Source organism: Agrilus planipennis, unplaced genomic scaffold (assembly GCF_000699045.2).
Source record: "Agrilus planipennis isolate EAB-ADULT unplaced genomic scaffold, Apla_2.0 scaffold6, whole genome shotgun sequence".
Classification (NCBI taxonomy): domain Eukaryota; kingdom Metazoa; phylum Arthropoda; class Insecta; order Coleoptera; family Buprestidae; genus Agrilus; species Agrilus planipennis.
The window spans coordinates 2,875,810-2,887,870 of NW_020439302.1; the positions used below are offsets into that span (position 1 = coordinate 2,875,810).

Below are 12,061 nucleotides of genomic sequence, written 5' to 3' on the forward strand. Positions count from 1 at the left end.
AGTTTTTTGCCAGCAAAGACCAAAAATTTTATGAGCGTGGAATTATGCTACTACCAGAAAGATGGCAAAAGGTGTTGGACCAGAACGGTCAATATATAATTTAATAAAGTATTTGTTTATTATACGAAAACTGTCTTTCATTTCCACAAAAAAAAACGAAATGACTTTCCAAACAACCCTATAGAAAGTGGATTTGCACTTTCGAAAGGAAATAAGTTCAGTAACGTTCCATTTATTAAAAAAATATTGCATTATCACCAAATAATCAATCGTCAGTAACAAAAAAAAAAGAACAGAAAAAGACTAGAACGTTAAATATTTCCACACCCCCAATTTAAATTCTCCCCTTCCACTATAATTGTTAATATTGCATATATACATATATATATTGTTAATCATAGTTTTCTTTTGTTAACAATTAACATTCTCTGACCAGTCGCAAACGTCCAATTCGGTATTAAATTGTAATCCATCTGGACAGACCATTAAGTGGGCAACCCCGTTTGAACACATATAATAACTAGAGCAATCCGACTCGTGAGGAAGAAAAACTGTATAATCCATGGGATCAACGGCTGGACATTCTAAAAAATTATTTTAAATCAACTTTTAGCACCTCTGGTCTACAATGTTTTTATGATACCTGTTGGAGAAGGGGCGAGGGTAGTGGATGTTTCCGGAACCACTGTAAAAAGTATTAAATCAAAACAGATTTCGAAGATTTTGTTGCTTTTAGTCTTGTATGTATTTTCAATTACAACTTACGGGTGCTAGTAACAGTTGGTGTCGAAATGGACGAACATGAAGGTACATTACCAGGCCAATCACAGACATTCAAATCCGGATTGAAATACAAACCACTAGAGCAATTTGTCAAAACAGGAACTCCGTTTGAGCAGATATAAAATTTGCTACAATCCGACTCATGGGGTAGCAATACAAAACGGTCCACAGGACAATCTTAAAACAATTTTCAGCATGTCATTATATGACTGGACGACAAATTTCGATCATAAATACCCGTACCCGTTTCAGGGGAAGGTTCTTCGGTTGTTCTGGGTCCTTTAGTTGTTGTAGCAGTTGCTTCGGTTGTTGTGGCAGGCGCTTCGGTTGCAGGTGGTTTGACGGGTGTCTCCGTTGTTGTAGCACCAGGTGTTTCGGTTGTTCCACACTCAACGTTTTCCGGCCAGTCGCATACGTCCAATTTTGTATTAAAATATAACCCAGCAGGGCAGACCATTAAATACGGAATTCCGTTTGAACACATGTAAAATAGAGAGCAATCCGACTTGTGAGGAAGAAAAACTACATGATCCAGGGGGTCGACCGCTGGGCATTCTAAGAAATAATTTATAATCTGCTTTTAGCGCCCCTGTCTGCAAATGTATGTATTTTTTGTAATACCTGTTGGAGAGGGAGCCTCGGTAGAGGGAACTTCTGGGGCCTCTGCAAATGCATCAAGTCAAAACAGAGAGCTCGAAATTTCTATTGCTTTTAGTACTTACGAGTACTGCTCGCGGGCGGTTCCGACTTTGCCGAACATGAAGGTACATTACCAGGCCAATCGCAAACATTCACTTCGGGATTGAAATACAAACCGCCAGGACAATCTGTCGAAACTGCAACTCCGTTTGAGCAGATGTAAAATTTACTACAATCCGACTCATGGGGCAACAGTGCACTTTCGTTACCAGGACAACCTTAAAATGATTTTCAATGTGTCGTTACATGATTGAACGACTAATGTCGAACATATATATCCTACCCCCTATAGGTGAAGGTTCTTCAGTTGTTGTGGCTGGTGCTTCAGTTGTTGTAACAGGTGCCTCAGTTGCTGTAGATTCAGTTGTTGTAGCTGGTACTTCAGTTGTTGTAACAGGTGACTCAGTTGCTGTAGATTCAGTTGTTGTGGCTGGTACTTCAGTTGTTGTAACAGGTGACTCAGTTGCTGTAGATTCAGTTGTTGTGACCGGGGCTTCCGTTGCACCTACTACTTCAGTTGTGGACAAAGGTTCTTCAGTTGTTGTAGCAGGCGCCTTAGTTATTATAGCTTCAGTTGTTGCAACTGGTGTTTCAGTTGTGGGCAAGGTTTCAATTGTTGTTTCTTCGTCGTCATCGTCATCTTCGTCTTCTTCTGTTGTTTCTTCATCTGCAACTGTTGTTGGTGCTGTAGTTGTGGTAGGTGCTTCAGTTGTAGGCGAAACTTCTATCGTTGTTTCTTCATCATCGTCTTCATCTTCCTCTGTTGATTCTTCTTCGCCTACTGTTGTTGGTGCTGCAGTTGTGGTAGCTGCTTCGGTTGTAGGCAATAAGTCTATTGTTGTTTCTTCATCATCATCATCATAGTCTTCTTCTTCAGTTGCCTCTTTTTCTCCTACTGTTGTTGGTGCTGTAGTTGTAGTAGCTGCTTCAGTTGTAGACAAAACTTCTATCGTTGTTTCTTCATCATCGTCTTCATCCTCTTCAACTGTTTCTACTTCTGCTTCTACTGTTGTTGCTTTCTCAGTTGTGATAGCTGCTTCAGTTGTTGGTTTAACACCTGAAGTTGTTTTTGCTTCTTTATCATCTTCATCACTATGACTGTCATCTTCATCATTATCATTGCTACCATCATCATCATCATCTTCACTGTTATCATCATCTTCGTCATCATCAGCATCGTCCTCGTCACCGTCGTCGTTGTCAATGCTATCTTGTTTCTCGTCGGTTGCTTCTCCTTCCGATAACGAATTACTCTCATCGTCATCTGAACTAGAGAGATTACATTCACCAGCGAGCGGTAGACACGTCCGATATTTTAAATCGAATGCATAATCTTCAGGACAGTTTAATTCAAGTTTGTCCCCTTTTGAGCACATATAAAATTTCCTGCAGTCAGATTCATGTGGAAGAAGGACCCTACGCGACGACTCCGTGTCTTGCGATGGACATGCTACATGATTTTAAACAAAAAGTGCTGCACCACCTTTTATAGTTACCAAAGACGTAAATACTTACATTCAGCCGAAACATATCTTGCACCACCAAATACAACTGCACTTAAGAAAAACACAATGTACTCTACAACAAAAAATAAAATAGGTACGCGTTTGAATATTTGACGTAAACACGATATTTGTATAAATGGAATCAAATCTAATAACAAAGAAGAAACTACTTTTGATTGTTAAATTTGATTCCACGTACTTATTGTTTGTAATACCCACTTGAAAACATTTTTAAGTACTTCCAGAACTATACCGTAAAGTCAGAAACTGGACTACTATACATTTGCTGCAAAACTGATAGATTCCTTGCCGTTTTATATAATTTTCTTCGATTACAAATCGTTAATCCCTATTATTGATAAAAGGGTGACAGATAAGAAAGTGAAATCCAAAAATATAAATTCATATTCGAATTATTCCATTATTGTAAAACATGCACTATCAGGAATTAACTTAACTAATCTCATTACCGTCGCTCAATTTAAATCATTCTGCGAAGTGCGATCAGTTTGAGAAAATCAATAATAAAGTAATAACCTCGTCAAAGTAACTTTTAGTGAACATTCCTTCACTGAAAAATGTATTGAACAAGTTATAGCATGGCAACATTTGTACTATAAGTCACAGTCGAGTCAATAAGTGCAGTATTTCTCCCCAACGATATTTTAATCTGATAGCGACTTGACTGATAGTATGAACCGAGTCTAAAGTCCGCTGCAATATCTTATTCATTACAGTAGTCCAATACAAACTGCAACGAAAAAGTTTTGTACACTTTTAGGAACCAACTATTCAAAAACTATTTCCCGATATTAAAATAAACTTAATCCGTTGAAAATTACACGTATCATTCATTTCTCGGACGTATCTAGTCAAAGATACAAAACAATTAATCATTGCCTGAACTAATTTTGTGACTTCTAATACGTACTAGCTTCATTACTAGTTTAATTTTCTTCTCAAGTAGCAAGAAGAACAATTTGGGTGAACTAAATTTAGGTTCAACTTAGAAGCACTAGAAATTTTTCATGTATTTTGAATTATAGGGCACCCTATAATATAAAAGAACCTTACCATGCACTCTATACTGCATTAAGAGTTTTCCAATTACATTTATTTAGATACAGGTGCTTCCCACCAAGCGCTTGTTGACACAAATCAACACAAATTGACGCATCCGCCGTTAAAGAGTCAAGCTGGTTTGTGTATTGGATGTAACCATAATTTTTTAAGTTGAAAGTTGAACTTCAAGATATATAACATTATTTCAAGTAAAATTATCGACTATTTGAGATCAATTAACTCAGGAGGAAGTAGATTCGAAACGTTGCATTGGACAAGTTTATTTCTTTTGATACCTATATATGTTCAGTAATGTTCCTTTTTTCAAAAAAATACTGTATTAATCAATAATCAATCGTCAGTAATAAATATACAAGAAAAAGACAAGAACATAACTAAATATTTGTACACCCCCAATATAATTCCCCCTTCCACTATAACTGTGACTATTGTGTATATATATATATATTGTTAATTATAGTTTTCTTTTGTAACAGTTAACATTTTTTGGCCAGTCGCAAGTGTCCAACTTAGTATTAAAATATAACCCAGCAGGGCAGACCATTAAGTGGGCAACTCCGTGTGAACACATATAATAACAAGAGCAATCCGACTCATGAGGAAGATAAACTATATAATGTATGGGGTCGACGGCTGGACACTCTAAAAAATAATTTTAAATCAACTTTTAGCACTTCTGTCTACATTTTTTTTATGGTACCTGTTGGATAAGGGGCGAGGGTAGTGGTCGTTTCCGGAACCTCTGTAAAAAGCATCAAATCAAAACAGATTTCGAAGATTTTGTTGCTTTTAGTTTTGTATGCATTTTCAGTTAAAACTTACGAATACTGGTCGTGGTTAGTTTTGACGGGGGCGAACATGAAGGTACATTAGCAGGAAAATCACAGAAATTCAGATCTGGATTGAAATACAAACCATTAAAGCAACTTGTCAAAATTTTCAATCCGAATAAGCATATATAGTATTTACTACAATCGGACTCATGGGGTATCAATGCAATACGGCCTATAGGGCAACCTTAAAACGATTTTCAACATGTTATACAACTGGACGATAAATCTTAAATATAAATACCGTACCCGGTACAGGAGAAGGCTTTTCAGTTGTTGTAGCCGGTGTTTCAGTTGTTGTAGTAAGTGCTTCAGTTGTTGCAGCTGATGATTCAGTAGTTGTAGCTACTGCTTCAGTTGTAGGCAACGGTTCTTTAATTGTTGTAGCTGGTTCTTCTGTTGTTGCAGCTGGTTCTTTAGTTGTTGCAACTGGTTCTTCTGTTGTTACAGCTGGTCCTTGGGTTGTTGAAGCTGGTTCTTCAATCGTTGTAGCTGGTTTTTCAGTAGTTGATGCTGATTCTTCAGTTGTTGGAGCTGGTTCTTCAATTGTTGTATCCGACGTTTCAGTAGTTGTTGAATGTACATCGGTTGTTGTAGCTGGTTTTTCCGTTGTTGTAGAAGATGCCTCAGTTGTTGCAGCTGATGATTCAGTAGTTGTAGCTACTGCTTCAGTTGTAGGTAAGGGTTCTTTAATTGTTGTAGCTGGTTCTTCTGTTGTTACAGTTGGTTCTTTAGTTGTTGCAACTGGTTCTTCTGTTGTTACAGCTGGTTCTTGGGTTGTTGAAGCTGGTTCTTCAATTGTTGTAGCTGGTTTTTCAGTAGTTGATGCTGACTCTTCAGTTGTTGGAGCTGGTTCTTCAATTGTTGTATCCGACGTTTCAGTAGTTGTTGAATGTACATCGGTTGTTGTAGCTGGTTTTTCCGTTGTTGTGGCAGGAGCTTCAGTTGTTGTAGCTGGCGCCTCAGTTGTTGTAACAGGTGCTTTAGTTGTTGTAGATTCAGTTGTGGGTAATGTTCCTATAGTTGTTCCTTCGTCATCATCATCCTCTGTTGTTTCCTCTTCTCCTACCGTTGTTGGTGCTACAGTTGTGGTAGCTGCTTCAGTTGTAGGCAACAAATCTATTGTTGTTTCATCATCATCATCATCATCATAGTCTTCATCTTCCTCAGTTGTTCCTTCTTCTGCCACCGTTGTTGGTACCGCAGTTGTAGTAGCTGCTACAGTTGTAGGGAAAGAACCTACTGTTGTTTCTTTGTGATCATCATCATGATCTTCATCTTTCTCAGTTATTTCTTCTCCTATTACTGTTGTTGGTACCGATGTTGTGGTAGTTGCTTCAGTTGTAGGGAAAGAACCTACCGTTGTTTCTTTGTGATCATCATCATCATGGTCTTCATCTTTCTCAGTTACTTCTTCTCCTGTTACTGTTGTTGGAGCTGATGTTGTGGTAGCTGCTTCAGTTGTAGGTTCAACACCTGAAGTTGTTTCTGCTACTTCATCATCTTCACTATCATCTTCACCACTATGATTGTCATCTTCATCATTATCATTGCTACCATCATCACTATCATGTTCGTCATCTTCACTGTTACCATCATCGTCGTCATTATCAGAATCATCGTGACCGTCGTCGTCGATACTACTTTCATCCTCATCAGTTTCTTCTCCTTCTGATTGCGAATTATCTTCTTCATCATCTGGAGTAGTTGGCTCACATTCACCAACAAACGGTAGACACACGCGATATTTTAAATCGAACGCATAGCCAATAGGACAGCCTAATTCAAGCGTTATCGCTTCTGAACACATATAAAATTTCTTGCAGTCAGATTCATGTGGAAGAAGAACAGTACAGGACGACTGAGTATGTTGCAGTGGGCATGCTGCGCAATTTTAAAGAAGAAGTATTGAACTTCTTTTTGTCAGTAATTAAAGACAAATACTTACATTCAGCCGAAACGTAGCTTCCACTAAATATAACTGCACTTAAGAAATACACAATATGCTCTACAACAAAAAAAATGTACGCGTTTGAGAATGTTTGACGTAAAAACTATATAGTATAAATGGAACTAAATTTAACAACAACAAAGTTAAAGAAGCTACTACTAGTTTTGTTGTTAAATTTGATTCTTCGTACTAATACCCACTTGAAAACATTCGGAAGTACTTCCAGAACTATACCGTAAGTCAGAAACTGGACTACTATACATTTGCTGCAAGACTGATTGATTCCTTGCCATTTTATAGACTTTTTTCGATTACAAATCGTTAATCCTCATTACCGATAAGCACGTGGAAGATAAGGAAGCAGAACCCAAAAAATAGATTCATTTTCGAATTGTAGCTTCTGCACCCCCAATGACATTTGACTCTTAAGAAAAACTTATTATTAAATATTGCACTATTTGCAATACATGACTATCTGACTATCAGAAATTAACATATAATCTCAGCACCAACTCCCAATTTAATTCATTCAATGGAGGGCGATCAGTTTGGGAAAAAACAATAATAAATTAATAACGTCCCCAAAGTACCTTTTAGAAAACATTTCTTCACTAGAAAATGTGTTGGTTGGGCAACATCTTACAAAAAACAAACTAAGGAACAATTCATAAGTACAATCAGTTACTAGTTCGTAGGTCACAGTTAAGTAAAGTGTCATAGCACAGGTGCATTACACATGATAGTGTTCATACTATAAGTCACGGACCATTCAATTAACAATAAGTGCAGTATTTCTCCCCAACGATATTTTAATCTGATTGCGACTTGACTGATAGTAAGAACCGAGTCTATAGTCCGCTGCAATGTTTCATTCATTACAGCAGTCCAATACAAACTGCAACAAAAAGTTTTCTACATTTTTAAGAACCAGCTATTCAAGAACTATTTCACTGTAAGGAAATAAATTTAATACGTTGAAAAGCACACGTATCTTTTATTTAGCAGGTATCTAAACAAAGATACTAAACAATTAATACGAAATACGCAGAAGTACAAAACAACAACAAGTATTTGGAAACGTAAAGAGTATTATGTGACCTAATTTTATCTGTATGTCATAATTTCATTAATAATATAGTTATTAGTTTCCTTTAACGAATTTGTAGGTCTACTTATCTTAATTTTCTTCCCAAGTCGCAAGAAGGACAATTTGACTGAACTAAATTTTGAGGGAAATCCGTTGTAAATACAATTTAAAAGTCAAAAAAATACGATTGTAATTTTAAGTATAAGCCTATTCCAGAAGCACTAGAAATTTTTCATGTGTTTTGACTTAAAGGGCACCCGATAACACAAAAGGACTAACGTGCTTCCAACATGCACTATACGAGGGTTTTCTAGTGACATTTATCTAGATACAGGTGCCCCCCATCAAGCCTGTATTTGACCGCTGAAAAGTAAAGTTGGTTTGTATACTGATTCTGAGCTTAAAATGTTTTTAAAGGTTTGAGTTTTGTGTCATTTTGTGTTTTCCTAGCTGGAAAGTTCCAAAATTTGTCCACCAAAAGTGTACCTAACCTACCCTATTGATAAACATATTTAAACAATGCTTTACATAACTTTCTCTATATTTTTATGTATTTTTTATTAGTTTTACCTTTGAATATTGTTTAAGAATGACTAAGTATATAAATATTTACATGCCTAGAAGTGTATAAAAATTGTCATATTTATTAACTTTGAACCCCCATAACTTTTTATGGGAGTGAGACCGCCACGAACTTTTTATGGTAGAGTGGTGGGGGAGACCTCCTCTTTCGACCCCCCACCACCACCACCCCCTTCGGGGGTGGGGGCCATCATCTAGACCTTTATCTAATTTTCAATTCAACACTCTTTGAACCGTTGCCATAAAGAAATTAAAAGACATAACGAAAATGCGGGGGTTTACGAAATCCCAAAGGATTATCGTTTTTATCACACACGCATCACTACAAACATTTACAATTATTATATATGTAGGTGAAGGACAAGATAAAACAATAAGTTTTTTCAATTAAGCATGCCAGTTGTATATAATTATAAACAATTTGTAGCTACGTTCTTTTTTTTCCAATCAATACGTGACCGAAAAAAAACTATTCCAATTCCTATTATGTACAATAAAACAATTCCATTAATCATGGGCATAATAAATAAATTACAAATATGTTGAATAGATAACAATTGTTTTTTGTAGCAGTAATTAAAACCGTTAGACAAATCAATAACAACTACACATGTGTTTATTGTTATTTACCCACAACATTACGTACGAAAAACCGTCAAATATTTTGATTGATTGAACCGAACGTATGTACTTTGTCCACAACGCAATGTTTCTGAATTAGATCTGTTATTATTTTCGTTGTTACCGTTCATCCCTTCAGAGGTTAAATTCTTTAAAATTCCGAAATAGACGTTTTATGAATTATATCAAAGAGCATTAAGAGCAACCCTCAAGTAAGTCTGACAACGAATATAATTGTTCCGTAAAAACTTTGACACCAATTTTCATCCCCTTAGGAATCGAATTATATTGTATCCTGATAATGTGTGTACAAAACTGATGTCCTACATACGTGTCAAATATCATCGAGGACCACATAAAACTAATTTTTCTTTTCGGTGCTTTTTTTCTGGATAAGTAAAACAAAAATACTGGTATGCGAGGGAAGAAAAAGCAGGAAAAGAGCGAAAGATTAAAAGAAGTGGCTGATTTTAGGTATCTAGGAAGTCAGATAAGTCAGGACGGAAGGAGTAGTAGAGATATAAAGCAGAAGATACCGCAGGATCGAGTCGCCTTCAATAAAAAGAAGTCACTTCTATGCTCGCGAACGGTTAATTTAAAAATTCGAAAAAGATTGTTAAAGGTGTATGTCTAGAACACGACGCTGTACGGGTGCGAAACATGGACAGTGAGCGCGGCGTAAAAGAAAAGGATAGAAGCGTTCGAAATGTGGTGTTACAGGCGAATGATGAGGATACCGTAGATAGAGAAGGTTAGAAATGAAGAGGTATTAGAAAGAATAGGAGAACAGTGGACTCTATGGAAGTCAATAAGAAATAGGCGAGATAGATTAGTAGGACACCTTCTCAGGCATGAAGGGCTAGTTAGAGACATATTAGAGGCAGAAACAGGAGTTAGGAGGGGTAGAGGTAGACCTATAGTAGATTACTGTTCGCAAATAGTTAAAGATATGGGTTGTTCCAGTTTTAGGGAAATGCGAAGATTACCTCAGGATATAAAAGAGTGGAGAAACGTGTCCAACCAGTCTGACGACCTTGTAATGATGATAAATGGTACCCTATGTTCTTTTCCGTATCCCTCAGAATGTATGTACAAAATTTCATAATGATCGGTTAAACAGTTAAGATGTGAAATTGTAGCAAACAAACTAACATTCGTATTTATTCATTGTACGGATATTCCACTATCAACAACGTCATTACGTGTATGATAGTCTTAGCAGAACCCAAGACTCACTACGACCTATCTATAAATTTGGATTTCCATATATATCTAGCTAGGAAGTCATTTCTTCACACGTGAAGGAGATAGTACTATCTCATAAGCCCAAGCTTTCAATCATCGAATAACTCGGTACTAAACACTCTGGAATTTAGTTTACAAAACAACAAACAAATTAAAAGCGTAAACAATATACGTATACCTACTCCGAATGGATCTTAACATTTAACACATAAACACAATAAAAAAAAAACTATTATCATTTGATCTGATAAAAAATTGGTTATTTTTAATAATTATATTGCAATATTTTATTACAAAAAAGCATGTTGGAGAAGTCGCTCACGACAGGGGTGGAGATTGTTCTTTTTTTGTTTGATATAATCTGAACAGGATTTAAAAAAATGCATACATGTTTACCTCAAAAGAAGATTAAGAATATTATTAGTAATGAATCTGACTTAATTATAATATCTTGCGGAACCCCCCCCCCCTTCGCCTGAAGGTGATACGTTGGGAAATTGGCTATTGACCGAAACTATCGTAGTTCAAAGTGGTTTTCTTTCAATTGATTTTCATCATAAGATCGTCAATCCTACAACAGGTTGGACACGCACATCCACTCTTTCCTATCCTAAGCTAATCTTCGCATTTCCCTAAAACTAGAACATCCCATGGCAGTAATCTAATCTAGATCTACCTCTACTCCTCTTATACAATTATTTTTCACCATTCATTGTCTATCTTTGATGAAAGCTTTTTTATTAAAGCACCGAGTAAATAACGCGTTTACAGTTACTACAGCAGTATGACGTAAAATTGACTGCGGTTATTCCCGTTGACGATATAAGGGTCAAACTTTTTCCATGAGGAAGCTGTCCATTCATACACCAGATCTTTTGATGTATGACCCAAATTCTAAACAAAGATTGCACAAAAAAGTAATAACTAATTAACCATGTAAGTACGTATGTAGCTGTATCGAATCTATAGACCGCTAAGTTGTAGGTTTGTCCTTCAAGAAAAGGTCATTATGCATGCTATACATATTAAAAATTAACGAATTATTTTTAGAAGCAATTAGAAAATGTTAAAGATAGACGAAATTTAGAAAGCAACAGCAATAACACTACGAAGAAAACTAAACTCAAAAATGGTTGAATTTGCCGTAGAAATTGCAGAATTTATTAGATAACTTGTAATAATCTCAATTTTGACATGTTTTTTTGACGTGGCAACGTCTTATAATTCGATGGAGTCGGCTGCACGCACGAAAAAATATGACTCATGCGGCGTTACCTCGCTCTGAGGCGTTCTATTTAAGGCTTGAAGTGCAAGCAAGAGCGCGGAACGAGCGACAAATAGGCACAATCGGCCTCCGCGTTCGGCAGCGTTCGACATCTGTCTCTCTCCTACTTGAGTGAGCGATGCGTCCGCGTGGACAGCTGCTATACAATAATACATTTCCATTTACCTCCTTCTCTATATCCATACAAAATATCTNGTGTTCTAGGCGTATGAGAAATGATCTAACACTGATGTAGTAGAATTTATTAGGTAACTTGTAATACTTCCAATTTTGGCATGTTTTTTTAAAAGTTCAATTTAATTTGTAATGTCAACTAAAATACCTAGTAAATTTATTTCTGATGGGATTTTATTTTTACAAATTCGGGTCCAAATTGTAATTTTTATTATT

General features: G+C 36.3%; 2 protein-coding genes across 2 annotated transcripts in view; both read right to left on the bottom strand.

Moving 5' to 3' along the window:
• Positions 1–3,314, bottom strand: part of LOC108744865 (mucin-5AC-like) — a 10,200-nt gene extending 6,886 nt beyond the window's left edge. The window contains exons 1-9 of the mRNA XM_025978456.1: positions 3,207–3,314; positions 2,998–3,060; positions 1,766–2,932; positions 1,506–1,700; positions 1,405–1,446; positions 1,027–1,338; positions 766–960; positions 644–685; positions 424–584 (exon numbers count right to left, since the gene is read on the bottom strand). Of these exons, the coding sequence (XP_025834241.1) occupies positions 424–584; positions 644–685; positions 766–960; positions 1,027–1,338; positions 1,405–1,446; positions 1,506–1,700; positions 1,766–2,932; positions 2,998–3,060; positions 3,207–3,216 (2,187 nt within the window). The 5' untranslated portion in view covers positions 3,217–3,314. The remainder of the gene's footprint in view (positions 1–423; positions 585–643; positions 686–765; positions 961–1,026; positions 1,339–1,404; positions 1,447–1,505; positions 1,701–1,765; positions 2,933–2,997; positions 3,061–3,206) is intronic.
• A 1,210-nt stretch (positions 3,315–4,524) lies between these two features.
• Positions 4,525–6,778, bottom strand: LOC108744165 (proteoglycan 4-like). Its single transcript, XM_025978458.1, has 4 exons — positions 5,150–6,778; positions 4,893–5,075; positions 4,771–4,812; positions 4,525–4,712 (listed from the first exon to the last, which is right to left on the bottom strand). Exons 1-4 carry the CDS (start codon positions 6,708–6,710, stop codon positions 4,525–4,527), a joined length of 1,974 nt encoding a protein of 657 aa, XP_025834243.1. The 5' UTR covers positions 6,711–6,778.
• Positions 6,779–12,061: the final 5,283 nt, after the last annotated feature.